The sequence below is a fragment of the Triticum urartu genome, chromosome 5, assembly GCF_003073215.2.
Source record: "Triticum urartu cultivar G1812 chromosome 5, Tu2.1, whole genome shotgun sequence".
Taxonomy (NCBI): domain Eukaryota; kingdom Viridiplantae; phylum Streptophyta; class Magnoliopsida; order Poales; family Poaceae; genus Triticum; species Triticum urartu.
The window spans coordinates 182811835-182834557 of NC_053026.1; the positions used below are offsets into that span (position 1 = coordinate 182811835).

Here is a 22723-nt window from a genome sequence, read left to right on the forward strand (position 1 = left end):
ACCTGTGGGTTATCAAGACCTTTTTCTGGCGCCGTTGCCGGGGAGCATAGCTATATTTGTTGAGTCACTTGGGATTATTATCATATTATCACTATGAAGAATCTGAAGGATGCCAAGACTAAGATTTTTCCCTCGAAGACGAGGGGAGGTAAGGAACTGCCATCCAGTTCTGCTTTAGATTCACCTTCTGTTATAAGTAAACTTGCAACACCACCACATGCTATTAATTCTGATATGTCACAAGTTGTTGATGATGCTACTTCTGCTATGGATAATGCTTATGATGATGCTAGTACCTTGCTTAATGATGATGTGCCACTTGGTGAATTTCTTGATAAACAAATTGCTAGAGTTATACAACATGATGTTGTTGAATCTGATGAGGAGCTTGAAACTGAATCTCCTGAAAGACCTACTAGGACTAGCCTTCCTAGATATGAATTGCCTAAGGTACCGGAAGGTTATGTTATGAGTGAAGAAACAACTAGAGATATTCTTGCTTGCAATGATAGAGATGATCTAGAGAAATTATTATGGAAGTATAAAGAAAATCTCTGAATGCTAGAATGAAATGTGATCCTAAGTTTGCTACTTCACCTATCTTTATTGATGATAAGGATTATGAATTCTCTGTCGACCCAGAGTTAATTACTTTGGTTGAATCTGATCCTTTCCATGGTTATGAAATTGAAACTATTGTGGCACATCTTACTAAGTTGAATGACATAGCCACCCTTTTTACTCATGATGAGAAAACTCGCTATTACTTTATTCTCAAATTATTTCCTTTCTCATTAAAGGGTGATGCTAAAGCTTGGTACAATACTCTTGCTCCTGGTTGTGTGTGTAGTCCCCAGGATATGATTTATTACTTCTCTGGAAAAAAAATTGTGCTCATAAGAAACAAGCTACCTTACAGGAAATATTTAACTTTGTGCAAATTAAAGAAGAGAGTCTCCCACAAGCTTGGGGAGGCTTTGCCAATTACGTAATGTTTTGCATGATCATCCTCTTAAGAAAAATGAAATACTTGATATCTTCTATAATGGACTAACCGATGCTTCTAGGGACTTCCTAGATAGTTGTGCTGGTTGTGTTTTCAGGGAACGAACTGTTGGACAAGCTAAAGAATTATTGAATAACATATTGAAAAATTATGATGACTGGACTATTCCTGAACCACCGCCTAAACCCACTCTGAAGAAGAGGGGTATATTATATCTCAGTCCTGAAGATATGCAAGAGGCAAACAAATCTATGAAGGAAAAAGGTGTTAAAGCTGATGATGTTAAAATTTTACCTCCTATTGAAGAAATACATGGGCTTAATACACCACCACTGCCTAAGGTGGTAGAGGTAAATTCTCTTATGAAGTTCAGTGATAATGACAATCCTCACAATGCATCCTAGCCAATGCCTTTATGAGTTTGAAAATTATATTAGAAAACAAGATCACTTCAATGCAAATGTTATGAAACAATTGAAATACAATTCTGATATGATTGCTCGCTTGAGTGACTTGTTATTTAGAATATAAAATGATGTTGGAGGTGTTGGAAAGCATGCTTCTATGGTTCAAACTCAGTTAGAACAAGTTGCTAGATCTCAAAGAGAATTGCTTGATGAAATGAATAATAATATGCATGACTTTTTTGTTAGAGTAGCAACTAGAGGAGGTACAATGACTCAGGAACCACTTTATCCTGAGGGACACCCAAAAATAATTGAACAAGATTCACAAAGAGCTAACACTAGTGCACCTAGTCCTTCTAAAAAGAAAAAGAAAAGGAAGAAGGATAGGACTTCGCATGCTCCTAGTGAACCCGAAATAGAGAAACCTCCTGACAATGATAATGAAGTTTCTATCTCAGATGCTGAAACTCAGTCTGGTAATGAACACTCACCTAGTGATAATGAAAAATATAATGCTAATGTTCATGAAGATACTCAACCAAATAATAAAGAACCAGACAATGATGTTGAGATAGAACCACCTGTTGATCTTGATAACCCACAACCTAAGAAAAAAAGATATGATAAAAGAGACTTTGTGGCTAGAAAACACGGTAAAGAAAGAGAACCATGGGTTCAAAAACCTATGCCTTTTCCACCTAATTCAACTAAAAATAATGATGATGAAGAATTTGAACGCTTTGCTGAAATGCTGAGGCCGGTCTTTTTGCGTATTTGCTTGACTGATATCTTGAAAATGCCTCCTTATGCAAAGTATATGAAAGACATCATCACTAATAAGAGAAAAATACCGGAAGCTGAAATCTCCACTATGCTTGCTAATAATACTTTTAAATATGGAGTACCTAAAAAACCTAGAGATCCAGGAATACCAACTATACCTTGCTCTATCAAAAAGAATTATGTGAAAACTGTTTTGTGTGATTTTTGAGCTGGTGTTAGTGTTATGCCTTTCTCTTTATATAAAAGACTTGATTTTAATAAACTCACACCTACTGAGATATCTTTGCAAATGGCTTACAAATCAACTGCCATGCCTATCGGTATCTATGAGGATGTGCCCGTTGTTGTTGCTAATGTTACTATTTTGACTAACTTTGTTATACTTGAGATGTCTGAGGACAACAACATGTTGATTATCCTTGGTAGACCCTTCTTGAATAATGCAGGGGCTGTTATTAGTTGCAATAAAATCAAGGTCACTTTTCATATCAATGGCAATGAGCATACGGTGCACTTTCCGAACAACACAATTCCAAGTGAATGGTATTAATGTTATTGAAAAATCTCCGACAATCACTATTGGAAGTTTTCAAATACCTCTACCTACTGTCAAAAAGAAATATGAAATGCTTATTGTTGGGGAAATGCATATCCCCATTGAGGTAACTTAGTGATTTATGAAAGTTCTTCGGTTTCATGCTAATCGAAAGTGGTTGTTAATAAGACTTGATCAACCTTTGGATCATTTTTGAATGGTATGAAGTTGATGAATTTAGTAAGCACTACTTTCTGTCCCTACTTTTTATTCTCTTTTTTTATTAGTTAAATAAAATAAAATAAAATGCCATGTTCTGTCTGTTTTCTGATTTTCCCGTGCAATAAAAAATGACCCAAAAATAAAAGTTCTCAGGATGCCCTGAAAATTTAATACGGTTTTTTCTAAATATTTAAGAATTTTTTGTGCAAATAACATCATAGGGAGGTGCACCAGGTGGGCACAACCCACCTGGGCGTACCCTGGCGGGTTGTGGTCCCCACATGGGCCCTCTCACTTATCTCTTTACACTACATCATCACCTACCTCCAGAAAAAATTCTCCATTGCTCTCTCTCTCTCTCTCGTGTTCTTGACATCAAACCCGCAGATTTCGATCTCTTTGCTTGAAGCTCCGTTTCCGAAACTGTTTCGGGGGATTGTTGCTTGGTATGTGACTCCACCGTTCGTCCAATTAGTTTTTATTTTAATGATTTATATTTTGAATAATTAGCTACTCTTGGTGCCACTGTAGATGTGCTTGCACGTTGAATTCTTAGTGTTCTAAGTAATTTGAATGCTTTCTATGGCCTCTATGTATCCCTATGAGTAGTTGGTATCATTTTTGTGAAGTTTTGTTGAGAAACTTTTGTGGGCTAATAAATTTCAGAATTTTGTTCAGAGGAAAACCATGAATATCTTTAGGAAGTTTGGCTCCAAGAAGAACTCCAAGGGTGTTATTGGGGAGTCATATGATAGTGATCTCCATCCTCAGAGGTCAGGGGAGGTACAGCCATGCGAATGGCCGCACACCCCGTTCCTGGAAGAGGCTGGAATTCTTCAGGAGTTCATGCAATATGCTGCGAATGCCGGCCTCACCGACTTCATCGCAGATGAGTGTGAACAAAACCAAATCCTTACAAATATTTTTGTCCAGAGCTTTACTTTCCTGCCTAGGAATAATCCTCCTGAAGTTAGCTTTGACTTATATGTTGAAAACCATCAGATACCACTTACTGAATTTTGTAACATATGCATGATCCCCTCTGATGGGAGCTTGGTCGAGCCTAGGCCGGCTGGGTTTGAGGCATTCTATCATACTTTGACTGTGGGAGATGAGAGAGGGGTGTCAGCTACCACTGCCGCTGGCTTGCATTTTCCTGATGTTCATTACTTTGCACTTTTCATTACAAAATGCTTGCTTGCTAGAGAGAAGGTGGGTGCACTGAGTTCACCAGACCTTGCTGTTTTACTCGTGCACTAGAGGGCGACAACACTTATAGCTTGGGAGCTATTGTGGCTCGTCGCCTCCATCTTAATAAATCTCAGGGTAAAATCCATGGTGGGATTTATGCTACTCACTTGGCAGACCACTTTAATGTCGGGATACACCCTCATGATTACCCTCTGGCCAAGGTTTACTTAGACCGTGCAGCCATGGAACACCATCATTTTCTTGCACAGGATTGTCCTAACATTCCTATTCCTTATAACTTGGTCTTTAGTGTTGAAACTCGCGATATTATTCCGTTGCCTGCTCCTGATTTGTTTGATCCAGTTGCCAGGGGCGGATATAAGATCATGACTGCAGACATCATCGCCTATTGGAACGCTTAGGCTGCCAAGGAGGCAGCACAGGAGGAGCCTCCACAGTGGGATCAGTGAATGCCCGCTTGTCAATACCCCTACTACTATCCGGACTACTGATCGATTACCAAGTTAGGCCAAAAGCCTAAGCTTGGGGGAGTACGTGTTTCTCACTGACATTACATTCATGTCCACTTGTTCATCTTGTCGGTGTTCACACTTTTTCATTGTATCATCCATGCTTAGATTTATTTTTCTTGCTCTCTTCTTGTGTGTTTGAAAAACTTCAGAAAAACCAAAAAAATTAGTTGTAGCTAATTTACTTTCTATACATGCTTAGCTGTAATATTAAGAAGAAAATCCAAAAATATTTCCTTGTTCTTCTTTTGCTTGTTGGGAGTTTTCCCGTGTAAATAGTTTTCCTCGTTTTTACTTTTCTCTTTTATTTGCTTGCTCAAGAAAACTAAAAACTCCAAAAATATTTCAGTGTGTTTCTCTAAAATTCTTTTCTTTTATTCGAGTTGTACCAAGGAGAAGACCACGATGAAAATGTTGAGTGGCTCTCAATTGAATAATTGTTGAACTAATAAAGAGCCCATTCTACCTTGTCTTCTCCTGTTGAATAAAATGTTTTGCAGATTCCAGCTTAGTCCATGGCATTCTTGCACTATTATTATTTTCACATCGTTCGGTCGTGCAAGTGAAAGGCAATAATGACGATATTAAATGAACTGGCCGTGGAAGAGAGAAACTGGTCTGAACTCGACTTGTTCTTTTTGTGTAAATATGTTTAACCTAGTATCCATGATTCAGCCCATTATGATTAAACATGTTTGCAATGACAATTATAGATTATAGTTTCTCATGTCATGCATAAGTAACTGGGAGTGAATAATGATTTATCTTGGATATCAACATTGCGTTAAAATGATTGTGATGTAGTATGATGATATCGTATCCTCCTCTGAATGTTCAAGTGGCTTGACTTGGTACATGTTCATGCATGTAGTTGAATCAAAACCAACATAGCCTCTATGATAATTATGTTCATGGTGATCATATCCTACTCATGCTAGTGTCTAATGTTACTTATGCATAATGCATGATCATGATCATTGTTGCTCTCTAGCTGGCCGCTTCTCAATCTAATTGCTAGCCTTCGCCTATACTAAGTGGGGATTCTGCTTGTACATCAAAAACCTTGAACCCAAAGTTATTCCAGATGAGTCCACCATACCTACCTATATGCGGTATTACCCCGCCGTCCTAAGTAAATTTGCATGTGTCACCTCTAAAAAACTTCTAAAAAATTATCCATTTTGTGTGCCTGGATCGTTCATGGAACGACAGGAGGTGGTCGGTATCTTCCATGCTAAGCGGGTTATTCTCAGGTCGAGTGTTTATTCACTCGCCATCGCACGAGAAAAGGGCGGTAATAGGGATGCCCAATCCCAAACTGCAAAATACAAAAGAGTTAATCGCTCGAATAGTCAAACAAAAACTCCCAATGGAGTCAAAACCTTTACTTTTATCGCTTGGGAACCGCCACTAGCTTGTTTAGCATGGGAGATATTGATAATTGATAGTCGTGAAGTAAATGAGAAGGGTGCATGTCTCAAAATATCATTTATCTCTGTTTTAAAACTTGAGCTCTGGCACCTCTGCAAATCACTGCTTCCCTCTATGAAGGGACTTTCTATTTACTTTTATGTTGTGTCATCACCTTCTAAAACAAGCGCTAGAAACTGAGAGAGCACAACTGTCATGACTTATGCATTGTGTGTAGCTAATGTTGGGTGCATCATGACTGGATCTTTTCTACCATGAATTACAATGTTTAGTCGCTGCTTGGACTTTGGAGGTGCTCTGCATTTATGTTTTGCGGTCTCAGAAAGGGCTAGCAAGATACCACTATTGTCATATTATATCATGGTTGTTTGGACAATGTGTTGCCGTTTGAGATGTCTTATTATTGCCTACTAGCTGATTGTGTCATTGATATGAGCCATTATAATCTTTAAGAGTTATTGTCGGCATGGTTAGTTATAATGATTGGCTGAAAACCTGGGTGTTGTATAAGCTTATTTATGCAAACAAGAGCAAAAGAGTTCGTAGAAGTTTTTCTTTTTCACTTTCAGTTTATCAACTGAATTGCTTGAGGACAAGCAAAGGTTTAAGCTTGGGGGAGTTGATACGTCTCCAACGTATCTACTTTTCCTAACGCTTTTCCTCTTGTTTTGGACTCTAATTTGCATGATTTGAATGAAACTAACCCCGGAGTGACACTATTTTCAGCAAAACTACCATGGTGTTGTTTTTGTGCAAAAATAAAAGTTCTCGGAATGGAACAAAACTTTGCAAGGAATTTTTATATAATATATAAGAATATCTGGAGCCAAGACCTACCGGAGAGGGGCACCTGGGTGGGCACAACCCACCAGGGCGCGCCCCCTCTCCTGGCGCACCCAGGGGGGTTGTCCCCACCTGGTGGCCCCGCAGACCCTGAAACCAACGCTAGAAAATCCTATTTTCGGAGAGAAAAAATAAGTGAGACAGAATTATCGCGATCCACGAGACGGAGCCGCCGCCAAGCCCTATTCTTCCTCAGGAGGGCAGACCTGGAGTCCGTTTGGGGCTCCGGAGAGGGGGATCTTCGTTCTTCGTCATCACCAACCCTTCTCCATCGCCAATTCCATGATGGTCCCCACCAGGAGTGAGTAATTCCTTCGTAGGCTCGCTGGTCGGTGAGGAGTTGGATGAGATTCATCATGTAATCGAGTTAGTTTTGTTAGGGCTTGATCCCTAGTATCCATTATGTTCTTAGATTGATGTTGATATGACTTTGCCATGCTTAATGCTTGTCACTTTGGGCCCGGGTGCCATGATTACATATCTGAACCGTTTATGTTATCGCCATTATATCCATGTTCTAAATCCGATCTTGCAAGTTATAGTCACCTACTACGTGTTATGATCCGGTAACCCCAGAGTGACAATAACTGGGACTTCTTTCGGTGATTACTGTAGTTTGAGGAGTTCATGTATTCACTATGTGTTAATGCTTTGTTTCGGTTCTCTATTAAAAGGAGGCCTTAATATCCCTTAGTTTCCAATATGACCCCGCTGCCATGGGAGGGTAGGACAAAATATGTCATGCAAGTTCTTTTAATAAAGCACGTATGACTATTTACGGAATACATGCCTACATTATATCGATGAATTGGAGCTAGTGTCGCATCGCCCTAGGTTATAACTGTCTCATGATGAATATCATCCAACAAGTCACCGATCCAATGCCTATGAATTTACCTTATATTGTTCTTGCTAAGTTACTACTGCTATCATCACTGTTACACTTGCTACAAAACTATTGCTATCACTGTTACCGTTAACATTGCTACTGCTACTATTATCAAAACTATCACATTACTTTGCTACTGATTACTTGCTGCAGATAATTAATCTCCAGGCGTCGTTGAATTGACAACTCAGCTGCTAATACCTTCAAATATTCTTTGGCTCCCCTTGTGTCGAATCTATAAATTTGGGTTGAATACTCTACCCTCGAAAACAGTTGCGATCCCCTATACTTGTGGGTTATCAGGTAGCTAGGGTTCTTGAGGAGAAAGGGGATCGGGAGGAGGATAGGATATAGTAGGCAGGGAGAAAGGGGAAAACGAGGAAGGGAGTCAGCTGATTACAATTACGTGCCCTCCACACCGGGCTCACTCCTACTTATTGACTCACCCACCTAGCTCCCAGGTGGCTGGGTCGAACAGCCTGTTGGGTCTCTTGGCTCTCTTGGGCCGGGTCTTCACTCCATCACTTGGTAGGCCTTGATGCACGGACGATGTAGTAGTGGGTGCCGTGACATCCCCCCGGTCTTCAAAAACGGCTTGTCCCCAAGCCACAGCTCCCGGGAAACGACTTGAAGCTCGAAGAAATCTTCCCAGGTTGCCAACGCCTTCGGTTGAGATGACCACTTGATCAGTACCTGAGGAAGTTGCACCTGGCCTTTGGTGATGATCCGACGAGTGAGCACACGCTCGGGAAAATCCGGCGCTACATGTGACAATGGAGACTCCAGAAGAACAAAGACCACGTCAGTGTTCGGTGGTAGAGCAGCTCGCAGTAGGGATACGTGGAACACCGGGTGAACTCGGCTGCCTTCTAGAAGTTGAACACGATACGCCACCGTGCCAATCTGCGCCGTCACCTAAAATGGCCCAAAATATCTGAAGGACAACTTGTGGTTAGCTCGAGCTGCAACCGAAACCTAAACATAAGGCTGCAGCTTCACATACACCCAGTCCCCCACTGCAAAAGCCCTCCCGGAACGATGTTTGTCCGCTTGGTCTTTCATTCTCTGCTTGGATCGCTCCAACTGTTGCTTCAACAGAGCTGTAATCACTTCCCTCTCCTCATGCCAAGTGACTAAATCCACTGGGGCTGCAACAGACACATCAATGATCCCAAAATGGCGAGGGGGATGCCCATAGAGTACCTCAAACAGAGAAGCTTGCAGCGCAGAGTGAGAGGTCGTGTTGTACCAGAACTCAGCAAGGTGCAGCCACTGGAACCATCGTTGCGGGCAGGAGTGAACAAAACAGTGAAGGTAAGTCTCCATGCACTGATTGACCCTCTGTGTGGTCCCATCCGTCTGCGGGTGATAAGCGGATGACATCCAAAGTTCAGTCCCAACCTACTTAAACAACTCCTTCCACAAAGCATTGGTGAAAACCTTGTCGTGGTCTGAGACAAAAGCATAAGGTAGCCCGTGAAGTTTGTAGACATGGGTCATAAACGTTGTAGCGACTTGCAAGGCTGTGAACGGGTGTGCTAACGGAATGAAGTGAGCATACATGGTCAACTTATCCACCACCACCATGATGCACGAATAGCCTCTGGACACAGGCAACCCTTCCACAAAATCCAGAGTAACGGTGTGCCAGGCGTGAGCGGGAATGGGCAGAGGTTCGAGTAGTCCAGGTGGACGAACCGTTCAGTTTTGTCTGTTTGCAAATGTTGCACTCGAATATGAATTTCACCACATCTTGCCTCATTCTCGGCCAAGAAAAGAGACGCCGGAGCCTGTCATGGGTGGCATGAATGTCGGAGTACCCCCTGTGGCACTGGCATGGATAGCATGCAAGAGTTTCTGTTGCATGGCTGTGTTAGCCCCCACCCGAACTCTACCTTTGTAAAGTATCACCCCATACCGAACCATGTAATTTGAGTTAGGGTCATCCAACTCACTGCAGCGAAGCAAGATTTCCTTCGCACTGTCATCTGACTGTTTAGCCTTGCACGACTTCATCCAGCCACACTGGCATTGCAACAGAGACAGCTGAAACCTCAGCATCCCATCGTGTAAGGCATCAACCGCTTTGTTCGCAGTCCCTTTTCTATATACCACTTTGTATTGCAGCCCCATGAGCTTGGTATAAGCACGCCTCTGCCATGGCGTCACTAACCGTTCATCATTCAAGTGAGACAGAGCACTCTGGTTAGTCCAGATGACGAACTCACTCCCTTGCAGATAGGAACGCCAGCGATCAACAACCATTAAGATTGCCATATATTCCTTCTCATAAGTGGACAATCCACGGTTCTTCGGGCCCAAAGCTTTGCTGAGGAAGGCTAGAGGGTGCCCTTCTTGAATCAACACAGCCCCAACTCCAAACTCGGACGCATCAGTCTCAATTTCAAAAGGCCTATCGAAGCCAGGGAGCACCAGTACCGGTGCAGTAATCAAAGCCTTTTTTAGATGGTTAAAAGCTTCATTTGCTTCTACGGACCAAACGAAAATCAAGTGCTTCTTCAACAGATTCGTAAGTGGACGGCTGATCAGCCCAAAATCACGGACAAAGCGCCTATAATATCCTGCCAAGCCGAGAAATCCCCGGACCCGCTTCACACCTGTGGACGTCGGCCAATCCCTGACAGCAGTCACATTTTTCTCATTGGTGGCAACCCCTTTTTCGCTGATGACATGCCCTAGGTAAGTGAGCTATTGCTGAGCAAACTTGCACCTGGATAGCTTCACCTTGAGCTGATGCTTTTCCAACAGTTCAAAGACTTGCCGAAGAAGTTTAACGTGCTCTTCCAGGGTTTCATTATGGACCAGGATATCATCAATGAACACAAGTACTCCATGACGCAGTAGCGGCCCCGGAATGAAATGCATGCCCCCTTGAAATGTGCCCGGATCACAGCACAATCCATAAGCCATAACCTTGAACTCATAGTGCCCCAAGTGAGTTTTGAAGGCAATTTTATATACATCCTCTGGCGCCATCCGAATTTGACAAAAACCTACCTTCAGGTCCAAGCTAGTGAACCACTTCGATTCGGCCAGTTCATCCAACAACTCTTCTATCACTGGCATTGGGAAACGATCTTTGACTGTGATAACATTTAGCTGCCGATAGTCCACATAGAACTGCTAAGTCAAGTCCTTATGTACAAGCAGCACTGGCGAAGCAAATGGGTTGTAACTGGGCTGGATAATACCCTGGTCAAGCATTTCCTGGACCTGCTTCTTGATCTCATCCTTCTGCAAGGGATTGTACTGGTAGGGTTTGATGTTCACTGGTTGGGCACCAGGAATGAGTGGTATTTTGTGGTCGAATGGCCAGGCAGATGGTAAGCCTTTTGGAGCCTCAAACAAGGACTGGAACTTGTCGATGAGTTGAGCTACAAGTGGTGGTATCTCCATTTCTGGCTATTGCTTCTGTTTGGTGTCCACTACTTGAAGATGAACCAATTGGTGCACATCATTACAACTCACCATGAAGTGAATCTGATCCATGGTCACCGGGTAACACTCCTTGGTGTGCGACTGTAATCCTTGGAAAGTGATGTTCTTCCCATGATGCATAAATGCCATCAACTTGTCCCCAGTGCACATCCATTGGACTGTGTTGTTCCAGCCAATCCATTTCGATGATCATATTGTAACAGCCAAGAGGCAGAACCTTGAGATCCGAACAAAACTTGTGTCCTTGCACTGACCAAATGCACTTTGTGATTGCTTGATTGCTAAGAAGTAGACCTCCATCGGCTATCTTCACTTTCAGCACATGTGAAGTTTGGTGCACTCCTTGCAATTTAGCAGCCAACTCTAAGCTGACGAAACTGTGCGAACTGCCTGAATCAATGAGCATTAGTACCTGCTGATTTTGAATTTTCCCTTGCAGCCGTAATGTCCACGGCGCAACCGAATCTTGCACAGCTACCCTGGATATGGTATGACATTCACTCACGGTGTCTGAATGCTCTTCTCCTAAAGAACCACTGGACATCCCTAGAACATCAAACATCTCTTGTACCACATGAAGTTGGACTACCGCTGCACATTTGTGATCCCGGCTCCACCGTTCCCCACACATATAGCAGAGTCCTCTGGCCCCGCGATAAGCTCGAAGAGTCGACAACCTATCTTCCATAGAGTTGCTTCCTCTTGGCCCATCAGCTGCTGCCCCCCCCCCCCGGCGTTCATCAGCCGGCGCAACACTCGTGGGAGGTGGTCGCCCTGGCGGTGCCGGCAAAGGCATAGCCCCCTTGAGATGGGACCCGCTGCCCGTCCTGTTGCCAGCTGCGCTCTTCGAACGCCTTGGCTCCCACCATTTGGAGATCTCCAACGTCTGCTCCTATAAGTAAGCCAAAGAAACATCAGTATCAAGATCTTTTGGATTATGAACTAACACAACAACGCGAATTTCATCACACAACCCATCAACAAATCGGGAGGGAAACATAGCAGGATCCCAAGTGGTACTATGGCCTAACAGGGAATGCATGATCTCTGTGAACTTGGTAGTGTCATCAGACACGGAGTTCGTTTGCCGCAAGTGAAACAACTGGCGCAACAACACTGTGAACTCGTTCCTCTCAAACTGATCACAAACTGTAGTGCAAATTTTTTCCCACCCATATGGTGCAGGTCGAAATCATTGTTTTTGAGCCACACCATAGCCGCTCCTGTAAACTGCATAGCAGTAGTGTCTACCCAAAGCACCGGATCCAAATGGAAGATGCGGAAGTAGGACTCGCAATTGCGTTTCCAACTGCGTGGGAGTTCCCCCCAAAATTGAGGGAAATCCATCTTAGGCCTAGGAATTACAGGCGTGGACGTGATGGCGGAACGGGCTACGAGATCGTGGTGGTAGCGGGCTGCCAGATATGGACGTGCCCCGCAGTGGTGACCGCCCGGGCGGTCGAGAGCGATGATCGGCCGAAAATTGACCCGCAGAGGAAAGGAAATTCAGGGGTGGAGCCATACCCATGACCGGAGGTGGGACTAGAGTGGTAACCGCTCCAGAGCCTACCCCCCGGTGAGCTTGGTCGACGCGGTGGCCTTCAGGCCCGTGGGGGCTGCAGCCGGCCCGAGGTAGCGGCGCACCTCCCGGTCGAGGGAAGATGGGAGGGAGGTCCCCCGGCTTGAGGCCAAGCACGGTGTTGCGTGCAATGACATCCAGCTCCTTGCGCACCCCGCCCAACTCCTGCTGCACGTCGGAGAGTGACTTCTCCAGCATCGGCTTCCATGCGGCCAGATTGGCGACAACCGGCTGGATCTCGGCGATGATGGTGGTGGTGACCGCCACCGCCTTCTGTATGGCGGCGTTCTGCTCCTGGATGGCCTTGAGCGCCACTGCCATCTCCTCAACTTGCTGCTCCATCTCGCCGTTTTGTCGCTGCTGGTGCGTGGTAAACGTCGGCTTCTTCAGGTAATCAAGCAGCTCTGACACCATATGTTACGTCCCTCGTGCTCGATTCACTCAATCATGGCGATACAGGTGGAGATTGGTAGCTAGGGTTCTTGAGGAGAAAGGGGATCAAGAGGAGGAGAGGATACAGTAGGCAGGGAGAAAGGGGAAAAATGAGGAAGGGAGTCAGCTGATTACAATTCCGTGCCCTCCACACCGGGCTCACTCCTACTTATCGACTCACCCACCTAGCTCCCAGGTGGCTGGGTCGAACAGCCTGTTGGGCCTCTTGGCTCTCTTGGGCCGGGTCTTCACTCCATCAGTTGGTTGGCCTTGACGCACGGACGAGGTAGTAGTGGGTGCCGTGACACGTGTCCAGTTCAGTTTTTCTTTTAACATAGTACAATCATAGTCGTTCACGTGCCAGGTTAGTTTGCCATGCCCATTTCAGATTCTTTTCTTGAGTGGCATGCTCATTTCAATTTTTTTGTCTTTTTTTGAGATGTATGCCCATTTCAGATGGCATTTCCTAAACGGCACCCGTAGCGCCGGTTATAGGCTTAACCGTACAGGGCGTACACCCCACGCACCGCCCTGGGCCGGCCCACGTTACTTTTTTTTCCTGTTTTTAGAGACGCAAAAAAGAGCATGTGCAACGTGACTCGAACTACCGATCTCCTGGCTCCGTGTTCGCTGTGACAACCAACAAGCCACCCTCCTGAAATTGTTTACTCAAAGCTTTTTCCTTGTTATACTCTTTGTTATTTTTCTTTTTTTCCTAGAATGCTTTGGTTTGGGATTTTTTATTTTATTTCCTTTTTCGTTGTTTGGAACAGTTTTTTTGCTAAACTTTTCTAAAAATACATTTTTTTAATATTCGTGAACTTTTTTCGAATTTTATGAACCTTTTCAAATTCAATGAACATTTTTTCAAATTCATTGAACTTTTTTCAAATTCAATGAACTTTTTTACAAATTCTGTGAACTTTTTTCAAATTCTATGAACTTTTTTCAAATTCGATGAACTTTTTTTGAATTCAATGAACATTTTTAAAATTTGGTGAACTTTTCTCAAAATCAATGAACTTTTTTTCAAACTTGGTGAACTTTTTTTCAAATTCAATGAACTTTTTTTCTAATTCAATGAACATTTTTAAAATTTGGTGAACTTTTCTCAAAATCAATGAACTTTTTAAAAAACTTTGATGAACTGTTTTTTAAGTTCATAAAAAAATATTTGTGAACTATTTTTGAAATTTGATGAGCCCTTTTTCATAAAAAAATAAACTTTTCAAAAAATGAAATAACTCAAAAGTCTAATAAATAGCGCGGGCAAAATGATTCTTAAAGTTATCGCGTTGTTGTTAATCACTGGCGCTGAGGTGGTGTGGTGGTTAGCTGAACATTTTCGTTAGTTCTAGCTGCACGGCGCGAGTTCGATTCCTCGTACGCGCTATTTTTTTGTGTTTTCTTCGCGGGACAATCGATCACGTCGCTCGCGGTGGGCCAACCCATATGTGCAGGAGCGTGGGCGCCGGAACCTTTAACCGGCGCAGAAGGCGGGGAGCTCCTACAGGACGCCTTAAGCGCCGGTTGAGGACCCGGGCGCCCACTGCGGCCCGCTAGTGGGCCGGCCCATGAATACGCAGGCCACTGAAAAATGTATTTCTGGCGCAAAAAATCCACCATGAATCTTTGCTCCTGGGAGGATTCGAACCCGGCCAAACCCTATTCGGGCGCTTAAGGCGCCCGAATTAGGTGTTTCCGCAAACGGGCGCACACCCCTCCCTGCGCGATGGGCCGGCCCATTTATCCATATTATTCTGTTTCAGAACTGCAAAAACTGCAGCCGGTGACACTCGAACTCGCGCGCTCTGCATTTTACCTCAGCTACGCTAGCCAACTTCGCAACTACATTGCTCTGATTCGTGAGATCCTTTTTCTTTTATTGTATCTACTTTTATGTTTCTTTTATTTTTTATTTCCCCGTTTTCTTTTTCTTATTTTTTCCCAAAATGCATGATTTAAAAAAACAGTGAACTATTTATTCAAAATCCTCGATGAATGTTTTTTAAAATTCAATGAAATTTTTTCGTGAACTTTCTAACTCGTAAACTTGATGAACTTTTTTTAAAGTTCAATTAACTTTTTTCAACTTCGATGAACTTTTTTCAAATTCGGTGAACTTTTATTCGATGAACATTTTTGAATTTCGATGAACTTTTTTGAATTTCAATGAACGTTTTTTAAAATTCAATGAACTTTTTTCGTGAACTTTCTAATTTGTAAAATCAATGAACTTTTTTTAACTTTGAAGAACTTTTTTCAAATTCGGTGAACTTTTATTCAATGAACGTTTTTGAATTTCGATGAACTTTTTTGAATTTCAATGAACTTTTTTGAATTTTGGTGAACTTTTTTTCAAATCCGATGAGCTCTTTCAAACTTCATGAACTATTTTTTCAAATTTGATGAACTATTTTTAAACTCGATGAACTTTTTCAAATTCGATGACAATTTTTCCTATTCGATGAACTGTTTTTAAATTTTTCACTTTTCTGAATCAATGAACTTTTTACAAATTTCTGTACCTTTTTGAATTCAAGAACCGGAGGCGTTTTTGTTTCCTGAACCAACAAAACCATAAAGAAAAAAAAATGAGCTGAGTTGATCGAGCGAACGAACAGAAGCTAAAAGGAAACGAAGCGAGGGAGCGATCTTATTATGGGCCGGCCCATGAAGGCGCCTGCGTGGGCGCCGCTTGCTCCAAGTGGCGCTTAAGGCGCTGTCGAGGAGGTCTCTCGAACTCGAGCCAACAAGCCGCAGCGCATGGGGTAGGGTGACCACTAGACCACATATGACCATCTGGAAACATTGCAACGTGAATCATTTAAGAGTAAAGTTTAGCCGCGCTATATAAAAAACCGTGATTCCTTCTGAAAAAAGAATTGAACAAAATTTGAGTGTCCACAGATTTCAAAAAATATCACGAAAAAAGGAAAAAAAGTTCATAAAAAATGGAAAAGCTCATCAATTTGAAAAAAGTTCACCGATTTCAAAAAAAGTTCACAAATCTCAAAAAAGTTCACTGATTTTGGAAAAAAGTTCATTGAATTTTTAAAAAGTTCATCGAATTTCAAAAAGTTCATTGAATTTGAAAAAAAGTTAACTGATTTGGAAAAAAGTTCATTGAATTTGAAAAAAAGTTCATTGAATTTGAAAAAAATTCACCAAATTTAAAAAAGTTCACTGATTTTACAATTCATATGATTTGAAAAAAGTTCATCGAATTGAAAAAGTTCACCAAATTTCAAAGAACATTCATAAAATCCGTTGAACTATTCTCATAGAAATACAAAAAGGAAAAAATAAAAGGAAAAAGAAGAAGGAAATGATGGGATAATAAACCACTGGAAAGGTTGTCCTTACCCAGTTATGTCGTATTGGTAGTGTTGGCTAACGTAGCTGGCTTGCATGACGAGGTCGTACGTTCGAAACCCGCTGCTCGCACTCTTTTTGTTAGACGGAAAATCGGAAGCAATATGGGCCGGCCCATCTCGGCGCGGGGGTATGCGCCCGTTTGCGGTTAGTGAAGACACGGGAGCTTAAGGCGCCCGTTAGGAAATGCCCAGAAGGCGCGCATTAGGAGGTCCCATTTCAGATGCTAGGTGGGTGGAGCCGAGTGATTTCTGTTTTAATGGGCCGGCTCAGGATGAGCGACGCACCCACGATACCAATTGACAGGTTTTGCTAAGAAAAAAGAGAAAAACAATCGACAGGAAGAGCGGACGTGCGCGAGAGACGAGGGATGGCTCGATAGGCATCCTCCCAGGTTCAGATCCCGACGGCATCCTCCCCAGGTTCCAGAACCGCTGACGTGGCGCTCCTCTTCCTCCTCCTCTTTTTGTTAGACGGAAAATCGGAAGCAATATGGGCCGGCCCATCTCGGCGCGGGGTATGCGCCCGTTTGCGGTTAGTGAAGACACGGGAGCTTAAGGCGCCCGTTAGGAAATACCCAGAAGGCGCGCATTAGAAGGTCCCATTTCAGATGCTAGGTGGGTGGAGCCGAGTGATTTCTGTTTTAATGGGCCGGTTCAGGATGAGCCACGCACCCACGATACCAATTGACAGGTTTTGCTAAGAAAAAAGAGAAAAACAATCGACAGGAAGAACGGACGTGCGGGAGAGACGAGGGATGGCTCGATAGGCATCCTCCCAGGTTCAGATCCCGACGGCATCCTCCCCAGGTTCCAGAACCGCTGACGTGGCGCTCCTCTTCCTCCTCCTCTCGCCTCTCCCATCACCGCCTCGTCTGCCTCACCGCCGGCGACCGTCGCTCCCGTACCCACACTCCGCCGCAGGGATGGCTCAATGAGGTGACACCCCAAAATCATCTCCCTAATCCCCAATTCATCAATCTTGGTGCCATCGGCCGTCGTCGCGCTTCTCCTCGCGTCGCGGCGCGGGGATCCCGATCCGTGGAGGGGTAAGCGCGTCGGAGGAGAGCGCGATTGAGGCGAGAATGTGCGCGGAATCCAAGGGATTTCTATATCTGGCTTGATTTCGCGTTTGGAATACACGCGGGTTGGGATTTTTTCGGTTGGCAATCATGCATGCTTGATCCGCATCTCCTTGTTGATCGTCGCAGGTGTGTGTGAGCCGCGTTGATCTGGCTTCTGGTGGAGTGTGAAATGGTGGATTTCCCGGAAGGGTTGCGACGGCTCGCTGCTCTCCTGCTCAAGTGCTGCGATCTCGACATACCAAATCGTCCCAAGGGCCTCGAGGATCCTGAGCGTCTGGCAAGGGAAACAGTTTGTATGTTTCTTCGTCTCCAGTTTCTTACCTCCATTTACCGGATCAGCCAATATCTCGTACCTCCATTTATTTATAAATTCCTTGTTGTGCAGTTAGCGTAAATGAGATTGAGGCATTGTATGAGTTGTTCAAGAAGATCAGCAGTGCTGTGGTTGATGATGGTGTGATTAATAAGGTTAGTAACTTCTGCCGATTTCGATGGGTCTGTAGTGTGGTTGTTGACAACTTACACTCCATCGAGCTCAATCTCATACCAAGGCCTTGCCTGTTGTATATGCAGGAAGAATTCCAACTGGCGCTGTTTAAGACTAACAGGAAAGATAGCATGTTTGCTGACCGGGTATGTCTGCGTGGCTTCTGTTTTTTATGTTGTCACAAAAAGTCCATGTTGTTTTGTTCGTGATATTTGGTTGGTACTTGTTTTATTTGTTCTTTTGTGCTATTGGTTATTTGGTTCACCTTTCATGTAGCGTTTCGTACTTATATACTGCATGGAAGCATCTTGAATGCAGTATGAACATTGGCAGCGAGGCAGTTTTCCGTGGAGTTATCTAAAACACTATAAGCTTGAGCTTTGAAGTTTTGGTCATTTGCCATGTCACATGTGTTATGTGCTTGGGCTTGCACTCCCACATGTCTCCAGTTGCTGACGCAGCATTTCGGCATTTCACCATGCACTAGCTGACTTTTGAGTAGCTTTAGGCTGTCATAAGTTATTGCAGCCTAAAACTAATGCTAATTGAGCTCTAATCTATAATAATGATATAACGAAATAGGAAAAACCTTAAAACAATAAACATACATAGTAGATAAGTACACTTGTGTATCTAAATTATGAATATTTATTCCATCTTATGCTATTATTCCTATATCAATATTGTAATGAGAACCAAAATCTGCAAAGGTAGGCAGTAAATCAAAATCTAGGTATATTTACTCTAAAAACATGGTTATATATAAATATGAAGTAGGCAAATTTGCAAGGACTTACCACTTCCTGCTGCTGTTACAAATCATTACTTCGTGAACATGGACATATAACACAATTCTTTTTGATGATCTGATGTCAATACTTATTGATGCTGTACTTTAATCTATTTAGGTGTTTGATTTGTTCGATACGAAGCACAATGGGATTCTTGAATTTGAAGAATTTGTGCGAGCTCTTTCTGTATTCCATCCTAATGCACCAGTTGATGACAAAATTGATTGTAAGCCATCATGCTTTATTTTTTTCATTTATTTTACCTAGATAATGTGACATGTTTCAGCGAGGATTAAGTCTAGGTTTTCCCTCTTCGATGCGACAATTTTTCAAGACATGGATCTTCAATTATTGCTGCTTAGCAAATGAATATGAAAAGTTAGCTGGCTGTTGACTTCACTGGCAGATGCACACAAACTGTTATCATTGATATACTCAACCCTGCAATTTAGACGAACTATCATTGGAATCCTAGTGGTTGCAGCTTGCAGCCAGACACTATCTCTTTTAATTTAGTTGTATGTGGAGCACACAAACTGTTATCATTGATATACTCAACCCTGCAATTTAGAATAACTATAATTGGAATCCTAGTGGTTGCAGCTTGCAGCTTGCAGCTAGACACTATCTCTTTTAATTTAGTTGTATGTGGAGACCACCCTGGAAGTGAGGGGCCGAGGGAGGGTGGTGTGTAGATACATATGGATCCCAGTCTTAGGCAGTTCATACACACTCATCTGTTATTACTTAGGCCATGTTGCGTTCAATTTTCTTCTTTGGTTTCTTGCACGCAAGCACATGAATGCCCTTTTGTCTCAATCTCTTCTTGAGTTCATGTATACATAGCATTGGCATCAGTCAGAATTTATGCTTGTGTCGTACTAAATCATCTGTTCTTCTAATCTTATGCCATATATGAACTACCTGCAGTTGCTTTCAAACTCTATGATCTCAAACAACAAGGTTTCATTGAAAAGCAAGAGGTACTACCTTCATTTTTCATATTGTGAACTCTTTTTCTGTTCTATTGTATTTTGTTATGAGTTAGTAGTCCATCTGTTCATACTGTCAATCGTGTTCCTGTTCAAGGAATTTATTTTAGTGACAGTGAAAAGTAAGTGTGGTGAGAGAGCTATGCATGTCAGCAATAACTTAATCGAGTTAACCGTGTGAAGCACTCGTACATAGAAACTGACGCCCTTCTGCAACCCTTCCATCTTAGGGTGTGTTTGGTTGAGGAACGAAGTGGAACGGAATGTCATGGTTCCATTCCTTTGGAATGGGTCGGTTCCTTCTTCGCGTTTGGTAGGAGCAATTAGATGGAATGGAATGGTTATGTTTTATTGTTTGGTATGAGAGACGGAATAGTATGCATTTGGTGTAGGAATGGTGAGATTATTACTTATATGCTTGTGCTTATAACAATTGGTTCAACTTTGACATCAACTGACGCATACAGTCGAAAATCGTCAACTGCAAATTGCTCAAAAAAAATTCTATAAACATTAAATTGGATTTCAATTGGAAAAAATTGCAAAATTAAGCGGCATGCACATACGCTGGAGAAAGATCACTCTGTATAAAGCTAGAGCGGCTGCACAACAGCTCTTCTTCTTGACAGGAGTGGCCGGCGCATACACACAGTGGTGTTCATGTCCACGCGCGTGCAGATTGGTGCCATGGGGCGGGTGCTACTGCTTGACGAGGTCCCAATTTGTAGACCATCGAACGCCCACGCCGGCTATCCCTTTTGGCCATTGTGCCTCTCTTCCATGCGAGCCTCCCTGTCTCTCTCTTACCTGCGAGCCGCTGCTGTCGCCAGGAGCGTCGTTGCTAGCCCGCCGCCGCTGTGGATGGGAGCGCTGCTGCTCTTTCCATCCGCCGCCACCATACACGGGAGAGGGAGAGAGGCGAGGCTGCCTGGCGGCGTCTCAGATCGAGTGCGCGAGACAGACGAGGGGTGGCGGCGCTGAGATTCAGGGTGAGTGAGAGTCGCGGGAGGGGTGAGAGCGAGCCGTTCCGTGTCGTCCGGCCGATTCGGAGGTATGACTTGGTTCCGCATAATCAGCGAATATGCTGTTCCATGGAACGAGTGGGTTCCGATTCCTTAGATGGACCGAACACGGGAATGGGCCTTCGGGACGGAACCGACCCATGACATTCCACCCGATGATAGAAACCAAACACACCCTTAATGTTACTCCATTGTTTTGTGCTTGGAGAAAACATGTCTATATAACATAAAGTGCAGCTAGGAGCAATCACCTTGGGAAAAAGTCATTGTGTGCCTTAATTGTCAGGTGAAGCAAATGGTGGTTGCAACACTTGCTGAATCAGGAATGAACCTTTCTGATGAGGTTATAGAGGGTATTATCGACAAGGTATTCTTAGAGTATACTTTTGCTATGATGTATGTCTGTTGAATTTATTCTTTTGCTTAAGGGGGCAATTTTTTTCTACATCGCTAGACATTTGAGGAAGCAGATACAAAGCACGATGGTAAAATCGACAAGGAGGAATGGCGCAATCTTGTCTTGAGGCATCCATCTTTGTTGAAGAATATGACACTCCCATATCTAAGGTCTGTATGGCCGACCCTGTTTGTTACCCCCCCCCCCCCCCCCCCCCTCCCCCCCAACTCGAGTCAAGTTGTCTTACTGATCAGTACCTACTTCATCTCCGTGGGATACATGTGTGAAGCTCAGCATGCTAAATTCTTAAGGATCGATTTCCTCTGCATTTTCTGATCTCACAGAACATAGCCCATTTAACTTTGGAGTACTATAATTCAACTTGCTCGATTAGCAGAGGGGCATGGCATGTGAATAATATACATGGTTGTAACTCGAAACTAGGTTGAAAATGCTGATGTGGTTCGAGATTACACATTCAGAGTCAGAAAACAGGTCCCTTTATTTTGCACAGCAGTAACAACAGTTTGATTCCCTTCTTACGGCTTGATTAATAACTGTGGATTTGTTCTAATTATAAAATACTTCATCAACAGGGATATTACCACAACATTTCCAAGCTTTGTCTTCAACTCTCAGGTCGAGGATGCTTGAGAATCCAGTTTCTAGGTTACCACTGAAGCTTGTGAAAGACCACGGCAGACTATGTCGTAGGTGGACCTTGTGTATTTTTATTTCTTTATTCCTTTTTGGCGATATCCTTCTTGTGCTTGGAACAATTCTTGTAATTTTTTCACTTCTTTAAAATGTGAATTCCCAGCAATCTCCTCGTGTGAGGGCTCTTCTTTTGTATATACCCGAGTATAATCTAGAATTAACTGTTCCTTATGTATAAACGATCTTTGGATACCTAGTTGATCTTTGGATGCCTAGTTGCCCATGCGAGTAGTTACTGATAAGCAGCCGTTATATTTTATCGTTCTACTGTTTCTTTCATTCATTTGGTTGTTCTTGTGGTGTTGCTTGTTACTCCCGTGCCATCGTTCAGTTTTGGTGGCTGCATAGCTGGAAGCTTTTCTTTTTTAAGGTGAAATATACGTTACGACTTTGGTGACGCTTTGATATTCTTCAGGTGAAGTTTTTTCTTGTTCTTTTTCTTTTTTTACTCTAGACATTTGCATTGTTTAGCATGCCTTTAAGTCATTGACAGGTGGGCCCGTGCTCTGTGGGACCCATGTGTCAGTGACTCGAAGGTAGGCTAGCCCACG

At 43.2% G+C, this 22723-nt stretch overlaps 1 protein-coding gene across 1 annotated transcript; it reads left to right on the forward strand.

Moving 5' to 3' along the window:
- The first annotated feature begins 17339 nt into the window (after positions 1 to 17339).
- LOC125508330 (calcineurin B-like protein 6) lies at positions 17340 to 22387 on the forward strand. Its single transcript, XM_048673014.1, has 9 exons — positions 17340 to 17620; positions 17893 to 18059; positions 18152 to 18234; positions 18340 to 18399; positions 19162 to 19270; positions 19975 to 20027; positions 21345 to 21425; positions 21513 to 21625; positions 22052 to 22387. Exons 2-9 carry the CDS (start codon positions 17936 to 17938, stop codon positions 22107 to 22109), a joined length of 681 nt encoding a protein of 226 aa, XP_048528971.1. The 5' UTR covers positions 17340 to 17620; positions 17893 to 17935; the 3' UTR covers positions 22110 to 22387.
- Positions 22388 to 22723: the final 336 nt, after the last annotated feature.